The 19,533-nt window shown below is 36.0% G+C and overlaps 2 protein-coding genes across 2 annotated transcripts; both read right to left on the reverse strand.

Moving 5' to 3' along the window:
* Positions 1-1,970: 1,970 nt before the first annotated feature.
* On the reverse strand, positions 1,971-6,635 carry LOC145724598 (phospholipase A1-like). Its single transcript, XM_081972948.1, has 6 exons — positions 6,414-6,635; positions 6,191-6,358; positions 3,754-3,957; positions 2,711-2,884; positions 2,454-2,657; positions 1,971-2,259 (listed from the first exon to the last, which is right to left on the reverse strand). The coding sequence occupies exons 1-6, from the start codon at positions 6,469-6,471 to the stop codon at positions 2,012-2,014; spliced, it is 1,056 nt and encodes a 351-aa protein (XP_081829074.1). The 5' UTR covers positions 6,472-6,635; the 3' UTR covers positions 1,971-2,011.
* A 3,839-nt stretch (positions 6,636-10,474) lies between these two features.
* Positions 10,475-18,701, reverse strand: Mon1 (vacuolar fusion protein MON1 homolog). Its single transcript, XM_081972716.1, has 4 exons — positions 18,245-18,701; positions 18,005-18,193; positions 17,708-17,951; positions 10,475-15,051 (listed from the first exon to the last, which is right to left on the reverse strand). The coding sequence occupies exons 1-4, from the start codon at positions 18,538-18,540 to the stop codon at positions 14,338-14,340; spliced, it is 1,443 nt and encodes a 480-aa protein (XP_081828842.1). The 5' UTR covers positions 18,541-18,701; the 3' UTR covers positions 10,475-14,337.
* Positions 18,702-19,533: the final 832 nt, after the last annotated feature.

Here is a 19,533-nt window from a genome sequence, read left to right on the forward strand (position 1 = left end):
TTTAAGCACGAGAACATCATCAACAGAAAGGAAGAAATCACGTTGTTAAATCCGGAGTGGAAGCGAACCTTGCTAAAGACGCGCGCCGATGCGTAGCCGTTATGCCAATGTGCAGCCCCCCACTGATATAAATACGACCGACGCTCCAGCAGTCGAGCCAAATCACCTGCAGAAACATCGACTGGGAACAGTACCGAATGCTCCTGCAACGAGAAGCAACACCCATCCTAAGACTGGAAACCGCAGCCGGAATCGAAGACGCAGTCCGAACTCTAGTCCAGGACATCAGACTCTAGTATCGAGTACCAAGGTAACCACAAAACCTTATATCCCTTAAATGTTTCAGGTATCCCGGAGGAAACCAAAAAGTTAATCGGGGACAGAAGACGTGCGAAAAGAACCGCCATGAGGACAGGAGTGCAAACCAGTGGCAGAAACACCTAGAAAGCCTAAATCCTGAGGACAGAAGCATGTGGAAAACATGCAGAGCGCTGCGACAAAAGAGGAAGCCGATTCCAGCCATTCACGGCAACAACGGGATGGTCTACGAGAAGAGGGACAACGCAGAAGCCTTTGCCGACACATTGGAGAGACAATTTCAGGAGAACGACATCGACGACGATGACGCCGACGCCTGGGAAAACATCGTGAACAGACGTGCCAGACGACCAACCAATCCGGCACACGACGTCAGAGGAGCTACAGGAAATCCTGCGGCACCTCAACATCAGAAAGGCACCAGAATGGGACGAAATAGGAAACATTGTGCTCAAAAGACTTTTGAGACGCGGGAAAGCTGCCCAGTTGAATATTATCAACGCAATAAGGCACTTTCCTGCTGACTTGAAGAAAGCCGATGATATCCTGTTACCAAAACTACAAAAGGACCCGCTGTTCCCCCAGAATTATCGGCCCATCGGCCTTTTGCCATTCTTGGGAAAAGTAGCCGAAGTTATCATCCTCAGGAGGCTAAAAGAGGAAGAAGAGAACCTGCACGTCATCCCCGACGAGCAATTTGGATTCTCGAGGACAGTATCAACGCAACTCCAAGTCCTGAGGATGACCGAGTACATCACGGAAGGGTTCAACAGGAAAGAAGGGACAGGAGCCGTGCTGCTAGACGTCTCCAAGGCCTTCGACAGGGTTTGGCATAGAGGACTTCTAATCAAGATGCTGGATGCCGGCTTTTCAGTCGGCCTGGTAAAACTAACTAGATCTTTTCTTTCAGTTCGTCGCTTCCAAGTCAAAACCGATAGCATCTACTCAAGTTATAGGGAAATGGAAGCAGGAGTGCCGCAAGGGGCAGTACTGTCGCCATTTCTTTATAGACAGATATCACTGGCCAGATCATGGCCCGGAGCAGGAGAGGCCGACTCCTGATTCGATACCTGCAAGAGGAGACCACAGCATTGGAGAAATTGTGAAACAAAGGGAAGATCGACCTAAACGCCAGAGCGACCAGAGCAAAACTGTACCCCATGACAAGCAGGACATCGAAGCTAGCACTCCGGTACAAAGTGTTATTTCAGATGTTTATTTAACGAAAAATGTTCCTTTACAAGGTGAGCAAAGAGATGAAAATGCCTTTGAAAATAACTTGCTAAAACACAAAAAATATTAACTGACAAAAGTTAACATACTAAATTAAAATATGTAAGTAATTAAAAATTAAACTTACTCAATCATTCAGACAGTGATCAAGTAAACTCATTTATCTGTTATTGGTGAATCCCATATTTCATCTTCCGCGACCTCTTTTGTAATTTTACACCTTTCTAAGACATGCAAATGCGCAACTAATGACTTCTACAAAAGGCACTCGAATAAATTAGCGAATAATAATTCCGTTCGCACCCTAAATAGACAAGCAAATCAGCCTTTTTGCTTGTACGATGCTGCCCGAGTATATGGAGATCACGTTATTGATGGACGGACTTTTTGCTCTGTTAAGAACCGTTTTGTTATTGTAATTAGATGCAAAATGATTTATTATCAAAGTTAAAAAAAACACTCAACCTGACAATAAACGCGACAAACTCAATGCGGAACCTGATTTTTTGTTGTAGGGTTTCTCTTTGTTGGTTTCTAAGTAGAAATTTCCGGTTAGGGTGGTGTTCAAGTCGCCCAACGGAACGGTTTCTTTGTCGCAATAGTTGATTTTGTATTGCGCCCAGTTGCTGCATTTTTGCGCCACCAGGTCTGTAGGATTTAAAACTGCTTCGGTAAAGTACGCCCAGGCTCTTCCATGATCGCACGTTACTGAAAAAAATATTAGTCCAATATGTATTAAGACCAAGAATAAAAAAAGAAGATGTAACAAAGGAAGAATCAGATCAAATCTAGAAATGGCAAAACACTGTGAATTACAAGATTTCTGAAATAGACATAACAAAGGCAACTGTGTAATACTTTTAGCTACTAAATTTTTATTTTTTTAAATTTATCAAACTTACCTGGATCATCAAGAGATCTTAACGGATCAGCCAAATCAATTTGTTTGCATCCAGGTTGGCTACTACCACCATTGGCAAAGAAATCAATAGTACCGCAAGCATCTTTAAATCCAAAAGTACCACCGTCTGTATGCAACACCTCGACCACATCTGCATCGTCTTTATTCAGTCTTTTGGTCAAAGGTCTAGTGGAAAATAACGGGCCTTAAATTGTAACTGTCAATACAAGTAACTATTTACTTCACTTGAAGGTCTACCTGCAGGATCTAAGGCAACAATCCTGGGCAAAGTTTCCAACGTCTTCTTTTTGAACTGTTTTCCTACAAAACCGCATATTTGCCCACCTAACGAGTGACCAACCAACAAGAACTGGTTCTTGTCTACATCATAGTCTTTGTAAAGTTTCACGAGCAAGTCGTTGATAATTTTACCTTTAAATTTAAAACTGATTACATTTGAAGATTGTTTGTATACGGAAAATCAAACTAAATTAGGATGACGTCAGATCAAGTCAATATAAACTTTAACAGCATTACTTGTAAAAATCAAAGTGATTTAATTATGGTTGTGACGTTGGTAGTGATTGGCAATGTTGCAAGATCTTGTAAAAGAAAATCCATAGGAAAACCGTGTAACTGATAGAGAAACATTGATAATTCCATGCACGAGACGAAGACGAAAAACCTAAAAACATTGAAGTAGACTAAAACTTTGTTGCGATGTTGTCAAACGTTTTTCTGAATTCGTCGATTAGATTGGGTGCAAAATTATATTTGTGATTGAAACATTCCTAATCATTTTCATTTATCTTAATAATCTCTTCTGTGTTTAGTGTGGTTTCTGTGTATATTTGCTTAAAAACTTAAATAAAAACATTCTTGGTTAAGTAGTGAAATTGCCTGTCCGAAATTTTCTGTTTTGTTCTATTGAGATTAGAATTTATTTACTTTTGACAGATGAAATTTAAGGCAGAAAGTTATCGCAACCCAACTCTAGGGTTTCTGTCTTTGTCTCGTACATGCAATTATCAATGTTTCTCTGTGCATTACACAGTTTTTCTATGATCGGTTTTTCTCTTACGACTCCTGTATATTTCAATGCCATAGCAGACGTCCTTTGTAGTTTTTCTGTCAAACTGTTTATTTAAAAGTTTTGTTAATGCATCTATTTAATATAGGAACATGTATAAGTCGCATTTTAAGCAGTAACATATTTTTCTGCTCTGTGGCAACAATGCATTTTCGATTGTTACATCATACTAATTTACTTGAATTTTTCATATAAAAGTAGAATCACATACCAACGTCATAAGTATTGATCGAAGACACATAATACAGCTGATTGGCCGGTTCCTTCCAGTCTACGATTATAACAATACTGTCTTTATCTCTGACGAGAAAAGCGTTTTTCAGATCCTCCAACCAAGAGCTTTCGCGACTGTTTGTCCACCCATGAATCAGAAAAACAATTTGATTTGTTTTGTTACGAAATCGTTCCAAATTATCTGGAAACAGTCGAAAATAAGTTAATTGAAATGGAGATTTAGGACTAGATAAGGGATATGGCAAAGGCGAAAGAAGATAAACTTTTAATGGGCTAGCTGTTTGTCAAATGGGAAAATAAATTTGGTTTTAGCTTAAAAATCAGTTTGAGGGAAATCAACGTAAAATGTAAAGAAAAAATAAATGCTGAAGTGGATGATGAATTACATTGTTAGACGCATAGACTATTAAAAAAAAGTCTTGAAAAAGTTGAAAGTCTCATTTTTCGTTTTTTTGCTTATATCTCGGAAACTATATGTCCTACCGACAAGACCTCTCTAAACAAAATGAAAGCTGCTTAAATTTGCTACAAGTTGTTTGATATCTTGTATAGTTTTCGAGATATCCGCTCTTGAAAATGTGTAATTTTGAAAAGTTAAATTTTTTTCTTCACATTATCGCTCTTATTGACCGGATAACTAAGGTCTCTGGGTTCTAATGCTTGAAAGCAGGGAACGGGATTTTCAAGAGAAGTGTTGATAAGATGTTATAGAAGAAGTTGACAATGGCGGGTTTCTGTCACATTCTACAGACCTTTCTCTTGATAACTCCCTTCCCTCGTTTCTAGAATGCCCTATTAACAAAAACTCCCAATTTTTCAAAAACCTTTACATGCTTTTTCGCAAATGCGAATCAAAAAGGTTAAAAATATATCACAGTGTGTAATAGTTCTTAAATAATATATTAATTATGAACTGATGATAAAATAATTAAAAGTTAAAAAACCTGTCCTAACCTACCCCACTCCCCTAACACGAAATAAATACGCTTTATCAACGATTTTTATCAATATATCACAAGACCTTTTTTCATTGTGATACAGACCCACCCTGTACATACATAATTATTGAAAACGCTCGCAGAATAATGGTCATCTTCGTGCAGGAAAGTATCACTTTCCACATTTGGAAAATAAAGAAAAATAACTAAACTGCTCCTCAAAAAAAAAATAGGACAGCAAAATTTTTGAATAACACAAATATCTTTTTTGAGCGGCTGATCTTCGAATTGAGTCACTCTATTTTAATAATTTTTTTAAGGATTAAAAAGCATTTTCTTTCTCTTTCTGATGACCTAAATGATCTTTTTGAAAGTTGCCACGGATCCGAGTATACAGGGAGTGACTGAGGTGTAGTCAAAAAATGAAAAATTTGGTCAAAAGCCATTTGTCGCAAAAATATTTTTTGGATTTTACTATATTAACCTTAATCCAGTCTCGTGGTCAATATCTCTAGACGTTTTTGCTAAAATGTGGTTTATTTTAATTTTCCTGCTTCAAATTCAACGATTTCTTTAGACCCTTTCCGGAAAAAGTAGGGGATTAACAAGGTTACACGTAAAACTACTCAATTAAAGAGACACACTATTTGTTTAATAATCAAATTCATATCTCTAGACATTTTCGCCAGTTTGACGGTTAAAGGCCGTTTACAAAATTTATTGGAAAATTTTTAAATTGTGGTTACTTTTAATTCTCTTATTTCAAATTCAACAACTTCTTTAGATTTTTTCCGGAAGAAATACGAGATTAGAAAAAATACACTTAAAACTACCCAATTTAAGTAAAAACATAAACTGCCTTCATACAGGGTGAACCAAAAAAAAAATAACAATATAAATTATACGTTTTATCGTAAATCTTCGTGTTATTTTTTTTATTTCAATTCACAAATTTGAATGAGTTAGTTTCAACGTGAGGGTTGAATTGGAGGCAATTTCAATTTTTTTCATCAATTTTTGATTTTTTGACTACACCTCAGTCACACCCTGTATACTCGGATCCGTGGCAACTTTCAAAAATATCATTCAGGTCATCAGAAAAAGAAAGAAAATTATTCTTAATCCTAAAAAAAAAATTAAAATCGAGTGGCTCAACTTGAAGAAACAGCCGCTCAAAAAAGACCAAAAATGTTGCTGTCCCATTCTTTTTGACGAGCAGTTTATTTTAAAGTTTTCTTTATAAGTTCAAGCGTTGGCAATTTTTTTAAATATTCCGACGTTATTTTGCAACAAACACCTTGCTGATGATGTATTATTAATTATAAAGTTAAACTATTCCTTATTGCACTACCTGGCCTTCAGATTCGTATATATTTTTAAAGATCGCTTGTGTTGCTAGATACATTCTTGATAAAAATGTAAAACACAGGCATTAAAGTAGAAATTCCAAACTGTCAAAGTTTCAGTAAAACTTACTTTTATCGATAGCTGTAAATTCTGTGGGATTTTCTCCGGTGTACAAGTAAAACGTGACTTGATCTTCCGTAACTGGCTTATTTTGAATATCCCTAGTTTCGATGGCTGCATTTTTGTATATGTGGAAAAAGTCGTCTCTAAGTCGTTCATCGAGTGCCAACTCAACCACTATAAACACAAACACCACTCAAAAAAATGCTGGAAATAGATTTTCCTATGTTACCTTTGAAACAACCAACAGTAAACACTGCCACTATAAGCACTTTGGCTAACAGAAACATTTTTCTTGAATACACTGTACTGAACTATCTCCGAAAGTATTTATATTATGTCATTAAGGGTTAAAGGAATTCAGCAAGTAAGTAATTGAAACCTAATCAATGCAGAGTCTAATATGTTTATTCTTGTCCTCCAAGATCAAGAGGTCGACTAAGATACCACATTATAAATTTAAGCGTATTTTTATTCTAAAGCTGATTTGAATAATTCGATTATTATCAGACTACTTTATATGTTTATTTATTGTTAACATGAGAACTAGTGTTGTTATACCAGGTGGCAACACTAATGGTTAAGCTAACAGAAGAGTGGTTTTATCAACTTTCTTCAAGCCCTGGTATTTTTGCAAAATCCCAGCATAAAGAGTCATGGAAAAAAACAGTTTTTTTGAAGGTCAAAATGCAACCGTGAATGTTAACCACCAGCTCAGAATTGATTTAGTTTAATTGGTATTCATTACATAGCCCACTGATTTCGTTGATTAACTCATCTGAGCACCAAAAAACGTTGTGGCTTCGTCTCCATTTTTCTAGACTATTATTAGCTCGTTCATTAACTAAGCAAATATAATAATACAAAATTTACATACATCTTCCTACACCCACTTGCACGTAGGCAACTCTTTAGTGTCCGCCCGGTGATTTTTTCAGAATTCTGTCTCCGACAATCGACGTCAAGTAATGTCTTGAGACTTTGCGTTCTGTTGTATGATAATCAGTTTAATGGTTCACTTCTTAATTGAGTTCGACTTCATTTTGTGTGACCTTTTCGCCTGTGCGATAATGGTTTATAAGTCCTAACCTACATAAACAGTCAAGTTACTTTGCGAGTTTGATGTGTACTTATGTAGGTATAACGTTATAGGCATTTTAGATGAGTTTATAGCCAAAAGAGCTTTATGGAGAATATGTCCTTAATTCTTCCAATTTTCGAAAGGAATATTTCAGCACGTAGATGTCTTTCTGCAGGAACCAGTAGTCTTTATGACAAGCATACCTCATGACAAGCCGGCGCACAGAGCACAGAGTGGAAATTTACTCAAAAACTCAGAGTCAAAAAACTAGACTTTATTCTTACCTTATTATAAAACTGAAGTTACAAGCTGTACAAAACATTCAGATTTTAAGATCCACACATATGTGGTATCTTCTTCTTCTTTAGCCTATGTCCATCCACTCCTGAATGTAGGCCTCTTCCAATGATTTCCATGTCCGTCTATCCAGGGCAGTTTGAAACCAGTTTCTTCCTGCTATCTTCTGGATGTCATCCCGCCATCGCTTCGGGGGTCTCCCTGCATTTCTTTTTGTGGCTCTTGGGCGCCACTGCATTATTTTATTAGTCCATCTAGATGGATCCTGCCTTGCAACATGACCCGCCCATCGCCACTTTAGTTCGGCTGCTCTTCTCATAACATCGGTTACCCTTGTTCTTTTTCGGATCTCTTCGTTTCTTATTCGATCTCTGAGGCTGATTCCCAGCATGGCACGCTCCATGGCTCTTTGAGTTGTTCTGAGCCTCTCTGCACTTCTCTCTGTAAGTGTCATAGTCTCCAGTCCGTATGTTGTGACGGGTAAAATGCAGGCCTCATAGACTTTCCGCTTAAGGTTAATTGGGATACTTTGGGATTTTAGAATGTAGCCTAGCCTACCGAATGCCGCCCAGCTGAGTCTTGTTCTCCGGGATATTTCGTTTGTTTGGTTTTGTTTTCCCAGTCTGATAGCGTGGCCCAGGTATATGTATTCCTCAACGTGTTCTAGAGTGCAGCCTTCTATGGTTATTGCCGTCTCTTCGCTGGTCATTATTTTGGTTTTGTTTAAATTCATCTTGAGCCCGATTTGTTTTGATGTTTCCTGCAGTTCTTCCAACATATCTTTCAGCTGATTGATGTCGTTACTGATGACAACAATATCGTCAGCAAAACGTAGATGATTCAGTCGGGTTCCATCTACATTGATACCTTTGTTTTCCCAGGCCAAGTTTTTAAAGGCGCTTTCCAATGCCAATGTGAATAGTTTAGGGGATATGATATCCCCTTGGCGGACTCCTTTTTCTATTTTAATCTTATCCGTTGATGTATCTTCGTCAATGGCTACTTGCAATGTAGCGTTTTCGTAGATGTGTTTTATAAGATTGGAGTATCTTGTGTCTATTCTTGCCACAAGATACTATGTGGTATAGATCTGCAGCCAACCATCATCATGGCTTCCGGTAACTTGTGATAACGAACTGTGATATTAAAGTATACTAGAAGTAACCTATAGTTTGACTGTCTCAGTTTCCTGAAATCATTACTATTTCCATGCAAAAACAACCAACATTTCAATGTGCATCATATTAGTATTCCTCTGACCTAACGTGCCAAAATATCGTTCTGAGATAAACGATCCTAAAAATGCTAATGTTAAGCATTTCTCTTCCTTTTTTTCCGCGACGCTACTGCTTGTGCAACAGTGAGATCAAGGAAAACAAAATATTTCTTTCAATTTTTCCTTCCCTTCCACGCCCTTTTCCTGATCTGTGTCACTTTTATTTGGGGTTCATAGCACCGGTGCAATAAGCCTAATTTTCTTCTGTTGAAGTGAGCATGATGATGATGATATTGCTAGATGCGCTCTCTTCGGAGAAGACACTTTAGCCGCTATAACCGGACCCATCACAAGCTAGTACCCTCCAGTTCGGTGGTCCTGATAAAGCCTCCTTGGCCGGGTACCTTGAATATCTAAGGGGTTGATTACACTCTTACCCCAAAGCTCTTTTCTGATCGTCGCAAGTGCCGGGCACTATGTGAGAACGTGTATCGGAGTTTCCTCGTCTTCCAGACACAAGCGACATTCTGGATCCTGTAACAGACACAGAATGTGCATGTGTCTTTTCACCTGACAGTGGCCCGTGAGAAGTCCTGTCACACATCTGAGGTCCTTTCTGGATAATTCCATAAGGGGCTTCGACTTGTTTCTTGGAAAGAAGCCCATGAGACATTGCAACTGCCGCATGCCTCCGGCCTCCTCCCAAGCAATATCGGATCTTTGCAAGAAGATACGGTCCACAATGGCGGATCCGACCGCACCGAGTCCTACAATAGGTTCGGGCCCTACGGGTCTCTCACATAGCCGCTCCAGTGCCCTTGTTGGGGCAGTTTTCATTGCACCTGTAATACAGACGCAGACAATCCATAGCTCCGGACCAAACAATCGCTCCGTATGTTATCATCGGGCGAACAACAGCGCAGTAGATCCATCGAAGGATCCTCGGCTGGAGTCCCCACGTTGTATCAAAGGCACTTTTATACCAGAGAGCATTCGAGCATGATTAGTTCCAGGCCAGCCTGGAATCTAGAATGACCCCTATAGGTATTTGACCTGGGATTTGTACCCCAGAATGTGGCCGAACAGATTTAAGTCCGGCAACGGCCCGAGTTTTTGTCGCCTCGTAATGATGACAACTTCCACTTTGGCCGGGTTCACAGAAAGACCCTGCTCCTCACACCAAACCTGTGTGGATCGAAGGGCAGCCTGGATATTCCTCGCCAGGCCCCCGACGGCACGACCACTCGAAATAATGGCCACATCGCCCGCGTAGGCCTGGGCGTAGACATCTGCAGAGTTGAGTCTCCACAGCAAAGTATCAACAACTAGGCACCAAAGAGTGACTGACGTGTTTGCGTTGAGCTCCGCAAAAACCAAACGGATGGTTTTCACCCATCCGGCAATCACCGGATGGGCCCAACGCCGCTCAAGGGATTGGCATATCGATGCAAAGGAGGTGTTGTCCTTCTCCAGCTTCCGCACGAGGTGATGAAGGGCGGCCTCCGTAGACCTACCCGCCCTGAAAGCGTATTGCTTCTCGTGTAGAAAAGCCACAGTGAGCAGCTCTTCCTTAATATGACTAGATACTTCTAATATACCATCAACGTGAAGCATCCTGTATGATTACTTCAACTTGTGCCCCTATTTAAGATTGTTTCAATTCGACTCTTTTTTAAACGGGATAGTAAAACTCAAACTATTATTGTAGTATACGTGTTTTTATTATTGCTTATTACGATTTGAGAGCTCTAATATTAGCTAAGTAGTTTCCACTTTTGCAATATTCTCAACACTTCAGTTAAAACTTTTTTAAAACATATTATAACCAGAAACAAGAACAAAGACTTTTAGTACAGTAAGTAGTTGAATTTGTGTCTTGTTATTATTGGTGCAGTAATAATGTTAATAGATCATCATCCAAACATCCGGAACAGGAAACTTTCGATATTAAGCTTATTGAACAAGTAAAACGAATGTAACAGTAAGGTTTTACCCATTATACACAAAGCTATCTAGTGTACAGTCCCTCATATTTCTAAAGTCTGTCAAGGATAATATTTCAGTTGCTTCAAAAGTGCAATTACAATAATATACAATAAAATTGAGAAATTTCCTAACCAAAGCCAAAATGTATTATTATCTATTGACAGACTTTACAAAACACAATAATAAAGAAAACGTTCATGTCATCAGACATGATTATCACAGATTGGCAACAAAACTTTGAACACATTTTCAACATGTATTTTATAATTTTATTTCTGTTAGAAACTTCTTATGTTAATCTGGCCAAAAAAAAAAGTTTTACACGATAAAAGTTTACTCTACAGTCTACATCAAACGCCAGCATTTGATACTAGGTATCATTGATATTTTTAAGTGCTTATTAACGATATTTACAACTGGGAAATTATTATTAAGACAATAAGTATAGTAAATTAATTATCTCATTATTAACATTTACATAAAATGTTGCTTTTAAAACGTAGGAAACCCTTTTTCGGATTATTTACACAAATTATTTATACTATTGTCTGTGTCACGAAAAAAGACGATTCAAAAATTCAATCAACGACATATTTCTTTCAATACGGTAGTGTTCTAGACAAAAACATTTAGATAATTCATGTCTTCCAATTTTGCAATCGGCTAGAAAAGGTATAGAAGGAAATGCTTGGAACACCATTTTTGACTTCGTAACTTTGTTTGGACTAGTTAGGAGGTCAACATATCAAAAGTCTCCGCCTCTAGCCCTTGAGTCGGGTGGAGGGGGTGGAGGAGTTTGAAAGTCTCATTTTTCGGTTTTTTGCTTATATCTCGGAAACTATATGTCCTGCCGACGCGAGGTGACCTCTCTATACAAAATGAAAGCTGATTAAATTTGCTACAAGTTTTATTCCGTCAAGTTTTTTGAGATCTTGTATAGTTTTCGAGATATCCGCTCTTGAAAGTCTGTCTAGTTTGTCTGTGTGTCTGGCGGTGGTAGAGGAAGGATCTGAAAAGACTGCTGACACTTTGTGGATCTCTGACGACTTCAGATACAACATCGCAAATGCGAATGCAAATGCTTTTTCGAAATGCGGAAGATGTTGTATCGCATCCAGTAAATGCATGCAAAAACAGCACGTCCTTGAAACCTTGTAGCTGATGCTCTTGAGACGAAAATACGGAATCTCTCATCTTTCCACGTCCAGGCTTGATAAAAATATTGTCCTTATACGCATCAGCTTTAGCCATCAAAAGGACGATGAGGTCGACATCTTCTCCCACAATGCAGACAGCTGTCGTTTCCAACATTTTTACAGCCTTATCCACAATTAGAACGTTCGCATCACTTTCTGCTTGAAGGGTCCTAATCCCATTGTCCTCAAGCTTCACCTTAAGCATGTTGATGAGTCTGTTTTTGTTGAACTGATTCTAAAGAAAATCTTCTTGTTTGACGTTTATCTCGCTGTCTTCGATGAAATAGATGTCTGCAGACTTCTTGAGTCGATAGCGCCTTTGGTGCTCTGCTACTTTTGTGCTTGAGATGAAGGACAAATAACCGTGAAACACTACAGTACAAATCTTTCCGTGGTAGTTCTTCGTGATAAAGTGGATGTAGCTCTTGCAGATTGTCGATATCTTTGCACCTCTTTGCCAAATTACATTATGAAGGAGAAGCCCTCCGTCAAATACGATTTGTAGCTGTGCGACCTGTACATCCTTGGTCGTAGTCTTGAATAGTTTGTACAGCGCTGAAGTCGCTTTCCTCATCCCACTTTCACTGACTAATGGGAACGGGGTTAATTCGTATTTCATGTATAGTTTAAATCTTGGTCTGTTTTTTTGCTGATTGATATACGTCGGAATAGCAAGAATGGGTCCACAGGAATCTTTTCGTCGTTGATTTGAACCGATGCGTTCACTGTTGAAAGAGGAAGAGCTCGGTCTTTTCGAGTCAATTTGATGTTTGAAAATGTTGAATTGACCATTCAGCTTTGCGGTTGGTTAAAGTTTTGGTCAAAAAGAGCGAAAATGTGAAGAAAAAATAGCTATTTATGTAACCAGTTACGAAAAGATCGATTTTGTGTAACGAATGAATGTTTGTAGGGCGAGCGCAGCGAGGTCCTACAATTTGAATGAGTTACACAATAAGACATTTTCTAAACGTGTTGCATACATAATTTTTTCTAATTTTGACCAAAAAGCGGTAAAAACCATCTTTTAAAGTGATTTAACACAAATATTCACTTTCATAGCACCTTGTATAAACAGTGACAACGACATGTTATGATGGATGTCGCCCATGTGTTTCTACGGAAATGCATAAAAACAGGGAGTGATGAAATGAACTTTTCATAACTAGTTACATAAAGTGATACTTTATGTAACTAGTTACATAAAGTAAAACGTTTTGCCACTCTAATCAGTTTTGAAAAGTGTCACTTTATATGCCAAAATTAGAAAAATGTCATTTTTCATAATAACATACTTTCAAAATTACATACAGAGCGGTTATCTGGAAAACTTTACAAGATATCAAAAAACTTGACGGAATAAAACTTGTAGCAAATTTAAGCATTTATTTTGTTTAGAGAGGTCTTGTCGGTAGGAGACATAGTTTCCGAGATATAAGCAAAAAACCGAAAAATGAGACTTTATCAGAGGAAAATTGGATGACTTTGAATCGTTTTCTTTCGTGAGAAAGATTATACTATAAAATTGTAAGTTAACTTAGAAAATTTCATAAAAAATTGATTAACATTCAAGGTAATGCGAGGTCATATTTTTATTACAGACACTTTAACAAAGCTATAGTCAAAATTTTACCCTTTGAGAATGACGTCAAGCAGGTGAAAAAACACGCATGTCTGGAATTAGATCACAAATTTTAACCTACAAATGCTTTGAAAAAAGAGTAATCATGAGAGTTTCAGTTGACATCTGGAAACTGTTTCTTTTCGTACTCGAAAAAAAGCAGCACATTTAGAATTAGCATTTGGGCCTTCTCATTGTAGCACAGCATTTTTATACCTTTGATATTCGTTTAAATCAAAGTGACAGTAAATGTCAACGTTTTTAATTTGACAGGACGACAAAATTAACTACGTGCCTTTTTTGCTAAAATTGTCTATTTCACATGTTTGATATGCGCGAAACAAAGATGTAAAAAGATGACGTCATTCTCAAAAGGTAAAAATCCAACTATAATGGAAAGTTGCTACCATGAATGAATTGATTGTATTATTTTTGTTATATTTTTTACCAGTTAGAAAACGACCAAAATCTTGTAAACTTATAAATTTAATTTTTTTCATATCCTTCTTTCAGACTCGTATCGAGACTCGGTATAGTACAAATCTACAAGTTCATCAGTAAAAAGCCAATAAACGAAATTTCATTTCAATGCAAAAGGCATGAAAATCCGTTTTAAAAATGAATCAAAAAATCATCTGCCCGGTTGACGTAATGAGCAGATAAATTCAACCATTTTCCATGAGTATTTCTGATAACTGGTAAAAAAATAATTATTGTAATTAACCCTAGTGTACAATAGTATATTCATCCAGTTTCAAATTATTAGAAAGTATAAGCATTCAAGTGAAACAACTTATCCTCCCTCTTCTTAATCCAATTCAACAATTTACTAACACATGCAATGGCATTTGTTGTTTCAATCAAAGGCTCAAACACTGCATACAACTCAAAACCTTTAGTATCCCATGAAAATACTACTTCATCAGCTGACCTCTCAAAACTTAACTTTAAAGATCTACTATTTGAATGCACTTTATGATGAGCGCGTTTATACAACTCTATTAGTTTTGTCCTGTCTTTTGTGTACGGTGGACAGATAGCTGGCTGATAAAACTGTGCTGTAGACTTGCATTTGTATAAATAATGCCTTAGTTCAGGAAATCCTGAAGCTAAAGCGCTTTCTTCTAGTGTGGCTAAAGAAGTGTTGATGTGCTCCATGCTACCACTAACGCGCAACTTTTCCACTATTTTCTGTTTGGCGCCACTGAGCGGAAAAAATACGTCGCGTTCAACTGTCAAAAGTAACAAACAGGCTTGACAGTCATCCGCAAGGTAAGACACATGCGCATACAAAAATCCGCTATTATCAAAGCGTGGTAGACATAAAGGTGTCCAACTTTCTGAGTATTTCAAACTTTCAGTTGCCTGGACTAAATTGAAAATTAAGTGCAAATCCACAGGGTGAAGGTGGTATTTCTTCATTTGGACTAGAGTGATTAGGCGGTTGTTGCCCAAAAGTATTGCAAAAACTAAATTCTGAAAACAAAAATACATAGCAGGTGTATTTTAAGTTTGACAGAGTTTTGAAGATTGTGTTAACTTAAATTAGAATAAAATAGATATCAAATTAAGAATGTTTATACCTGGTTTATACAGCAAATAAAATTTAACAAGAAACAAAATAAACATTTAAATGTACTGAATTCACTCAGCTACAACTATACTCAGCTTTTTTTTCTGGTTAAGATGATGTATCACACGCTTATTAACTGAACGCAATTCTGATACAAACGTGACTTTCTGGATCTCCACCTTTAGGAGTTGTTGCCAGATTGCTAGTTGACCCTTTGCTGTTTTTGTTGTTGATGACTTGACTAAAAACTGCTTTCAGAGAGACAGAAATAACCCCAATATTGACTAACATTGTCGTTCAAAATTCTCTGTTAAAAAACTGCGTCAACTTCTACAGGGTGGTCCAGTTTTAAATGTCAATAATTCACCATTCGATAGCCCATCAAAAAATAAGTTAACATACATTATGTCATTTTTCTGAAAAAGGCTTCCCAAGGAAAATACAGTTCTTCAAATTTCACTTTAAAAAATCGTTTCTTAACTGTCACCGTTGGATCAAATTTGGAACAAGCACTCATGAAATTAATACTCATTATGAATTCTACAGAAGCGTAGATACAGGAAGATGGTTTTCATACTTTTGCCTTTTTTTTAGGTCTTTGGATATTTTTCAAAAATTATAGTTTCTTTTAATTTTATTATTCACGATGAAAAATTAATTATCTCTTATACAATTCTAATTTGAAACTTCGTTTACGAGATAATTCAGTTATTACGTTCAAAGACCCAAAACTAACCCAACCCAACTTAAAAATTGTCTTGGAAACGAAAAATTGACTTAAGAAGCTTAAAAAATTTTATTGTAGCCAGTTTTCATAGTTTCCAAATAAACTGAAATTCTTTAGTTATGAAAATTGACTTAAAAAAGATAAAAATTTATTTCAGAAGGTTAAAAATTGTTTGTAACCAGTTTTAATACAAATCGAGTAACTTTAGTAATAAAAATTGATTTTTCTAGAATTTTTGATTACAAATTCATACATTTAACTCTTAAAAATTGACTTGAACACCAAAAAGTGACTCTGAACTAATGAAAAGTGACATCAGAAGCTTAAAATTTGCATTTGAACTAAGTTTTCATAATTTGAAGACAAATTTCAATATTTTAGTCTTGAAAATAATCTTAGATACAGGACATTGACATTAGATTCATAAAAATTGTCTTGAAAACTAACTTTTCCTACTTTTTACTTTGCTTTTGATTTTCTTAGAATTCTGGACTATTTTTAGTGCTCCAAAACTGCTTTCAACTTGGAAAATCGAAGTTATTGACATAGCAAACTTAAAAAAACAATTTTTACATTCTCCATAGACTTAAAATATCATTCTAAGCTTTTTTACTATTAAATCGACTTCTAGACACCTCAGTGCTAAAAATTCAAGTATTTCTTAAAAATCTAGACTGTTTTTAGTGCTTTAAGATGCTTCAATACTATCTTTTGACTTATCAGGCCTAAAAGCCAGTTTGGACACTGTCCATAGTCTTGAAAATGTCATTTCAAGCTTAGCTTCTTTACTATTAAATTTCTACACTCATATTTGCAATAAATTGTAGTATCTCTAAGAAATTCAGATGGTTTTTAGTGCTTTTTAAGACTGAAAAATCGAGTTTAAGACTATTTCCAAAAGTCAAGTTTCTTCAGTAATAAAAGTAAAAAAATTTGGTACCAAATGCTACGATATTAGTCTTGAGAAGTAAAATAGTCCGAAAATGTAATTTACTTCTAGTCTTGTTTCAGAAAATTGAGTTGTACACTAATTAAAGTCCTGAAATTAGACTTTTGGACTCCCTTTAGTCCTAGTAAAGTTAGTTTTAACCTTAGAAATCAACTTTTAGATTATTTTTAGTAGCAAAAAATGAGTTTCATGTACAATACAATCTTTGTCTTGATTTCCGGACTGTTTTTAGTTTTTACTGGGAAGGCAGTCTGAGAAAACAAATTATGAGACTATTCCTAGTAGTTAATAGCAAGTTTTTAGACTATTCAGTACAAATTTGGACTCTCACAAGTCTTGAATGTTCAGTTTTACACTATAAAACGATTTTTTAAATTGAAATTTGGTGGGTTGTATCTTAGGAAACGTTTTTCAGAAAAATTACATAATGCAAGTCAACTTATTTTTTGATTGGCTATCGAATGGTGAATTATTGACACTTAAAACTGGACCACCCTGTATAGAAGTAAATAAAAACAAAATGTATGTAAAGTTCCGGTTTTAATGAAAGAACTAAACATCTGGCAACGTGACGCGTTAAACATCAATAATCTGCATGGGCCGATTTATTGCCATCTACTGTATGATACTAGAATACCCTGTGTGAAGAAAGAAAATACTGAGTCTTATTTTATTTTTGACTGTATACCCCATTCACAAATTTTGTTCTAATTTGTTGTATAAACCAGGCATTAAGTAAAAATATGTATCTTGTACACTTTGTACCATTTTTTCTGAAAGGGGTATTGCTTAAACCCACTTATTTTAGTGTCTTTTTTATTGATAATCAATAAAAAAATCCCAAAACCCTCAAACTTAAGAGATGTATTATTAAAGTACCAACCTTAATTTTACTACAGGCATCTTTAATGGCTTTACTAATTGAATCTCTATCTGATAATGAAAGGGGAAGACATTGTATTGCTCCTAATGTAAATGCAGGTTCTGTCTCCGAAAAATCAAGTAAATGGTTGATCAACCTGTCTACTCCAGTCAGCAACCTTCTGAGATCATAGTTGGGTCTCTCCTCATAAGTTTTTATTAACCTCCTCAAGGTCAACATACTTACAATTTGATTAAATACATAACTAGAAATTACAATTCATTCTTGCAGTAGTACTTGCATAGACTGAAGGCTTACTTTAGTTGTAAAGTTAGTTGACTGACACTTTCACCACTTTTTGAAACAGCTACCAATATTAATGGTCTTTTTGATAAAAATACATAAATAGTATCACCTGAATGTATACTCTTAATACTATCATGACTGTATTTAAATAAGAGCAACATAACACCAAACAATCCTGCTAGTTTGTCTTCATTTCCATATCTGAAAGCACATATTTACTTAAGTTCTCAAGCTTCTAGGCATTTCACTTACCTAGAAAAAATAGGTTTACCAGCAGTACTTAACACAAATATATGCTTTTTTTTGGAAGTCCAGTCTAAAGAAGTTTCAACATCTTCCACTCTATCCATCCCATTTTCTTCTTTATTTGCAGAAACTTCCTGTTCTTCCTGAGTAGCACCGTTTGAATTTGATTCTTCATGAGCCTCAGCATTGCCATTTTTAATTTCTTCTAAACTAGAAGTCATCTGCTCGAAATTATCAAAAGATCCAGAAGTTATTAGGACACTGTCCCGAGCAGCCCCTGGTTCAACTTCAAACTCGGACATTTTGAATTTTATTATTTTGTATAGTCAGACACAGCACTTAAATCCAATCTGGTTCTATGACATTCTTAAAACATAGTTGATTTAATAATATAAAAACTATAAAATTAGAATTTTTAGATAATTAAATAAATATAACCACAAAATTTTGTAACTGTCAAGATTATTGACAAGATCAATAAACAACATAATAATCTACTCTTCTTTTCAAAAAAATAAGGCAGGAGGGCATTTTTCACCACACTATAGAAATGTTAGGATATCTTATGTTGTAACACTTGTAACCTGTCGGATCAGAACATAAGAAATAAGAACACTAGAACACTATCCCAGTGGGATAAACGGAAAGTAAATGGGACTGTGATAACTGTGTTTTCCATATAATTCTATTATGATGTCTAGGCCACTTTATTTTGCTTTTAAAGGTAGTAGAACATTACGTTTACTACGTCTAAAATATTTTGTATTATTAAATATTTATTGTAGTTCAATGAAAAATTTCTAATTTTTTCAGGACTGCTCCTGTTGTCTTTTCAAACAGTGCTTCTGGCAGTTCAAACTTTGATACCACTTTTCTCCTGACTGTTCCAAATTTTATAGTGTTTTTTTCAGGTTATTGGATAGGAAATTTAATGAGGATTCCAAAAATGTGCTTGAAACTGTAATTTTCTTACTCCAAGTGGGTTTGACTAGCAATTTTGTCCCTGACTATCAAACTGTGCTCAAAAGTTGCAAAAATCAGTGTTTAAAAAAGTTTTTTTGCAGTGTTCGATACAAAACGTGTTTGTAAGATTTATGACAGTTATTTTGATAGTGGTCACGTTACTGTCTAGCTAAATTGTTCTATAAAAACCACGTGATGTCTGTCCCTATTATGCCACAACCACAACTGTCAAAAGTTGATTAGAATTTGCATGAATTACAGTTTAACACTTTTTCTTACAGTTTTCAAAACAAGAGTGTTTCTGAGATTTATTACAGTTATTTTTACAATTA

This window comes from Ips typographus, linkage group LG2 (genome assembly GCF_016097725.1).
Source record: "Ips typographus isolate SLU linkage group LG2, UJ_Ityp_2.0, whole genome shotgun sequence".
NCBI lineage: Eukaryota > Metazoa > Arthropoda > Insecta > Coleoptera > Curculionidae > Ips > Ips typographus.

Bases quoted from the DNA above. Each gene is read 5' to 3' on its own strand.
- LOC145724598 (XM_081972948.1), bottom strand. From the start codon at position 6,471: ATGTTTCTGTTAGCCAAAGTGCTTATAGTGGCAGTGTTTACTGTTGGT. The intron at 2,885-3,753 runs GTATGTGATTCT...TTAAATTTAAAG, and splicing joins GATCAATACTTATGACGTTG to GTAAAATTATCAACGACTTG. The intron at 2,658-2,710 runs GTAGACCTTCAA...TTACAATTTAAG, and splicing joins TGTTGCCTTAGATCCTGCAG to GCCCGTTATTTTCCACTAGA.
- Mon1 (XM_081972716.1), bottom strand. From the start codon at position 18,540: ATGTCCGAGTTTGAAGTTGAACCAGGGGCTGCTCGGGACAGTGTCCTA. The intron at 18,194-18,244 runs GTAAGTGAAATG...ATGTGCTTTCAG, and splicing joins GGTAAACCTATTTTTTCTAG to ATATGGAAATGAAGACAAAC. The intron at 15,052-17,707 runs GTTGGTACTTTA...TTTTGTTTTCAG, and splicing joins ATGCCTGTAGTAAAATTAAG to AATTTAGTTTTTGCAATACT.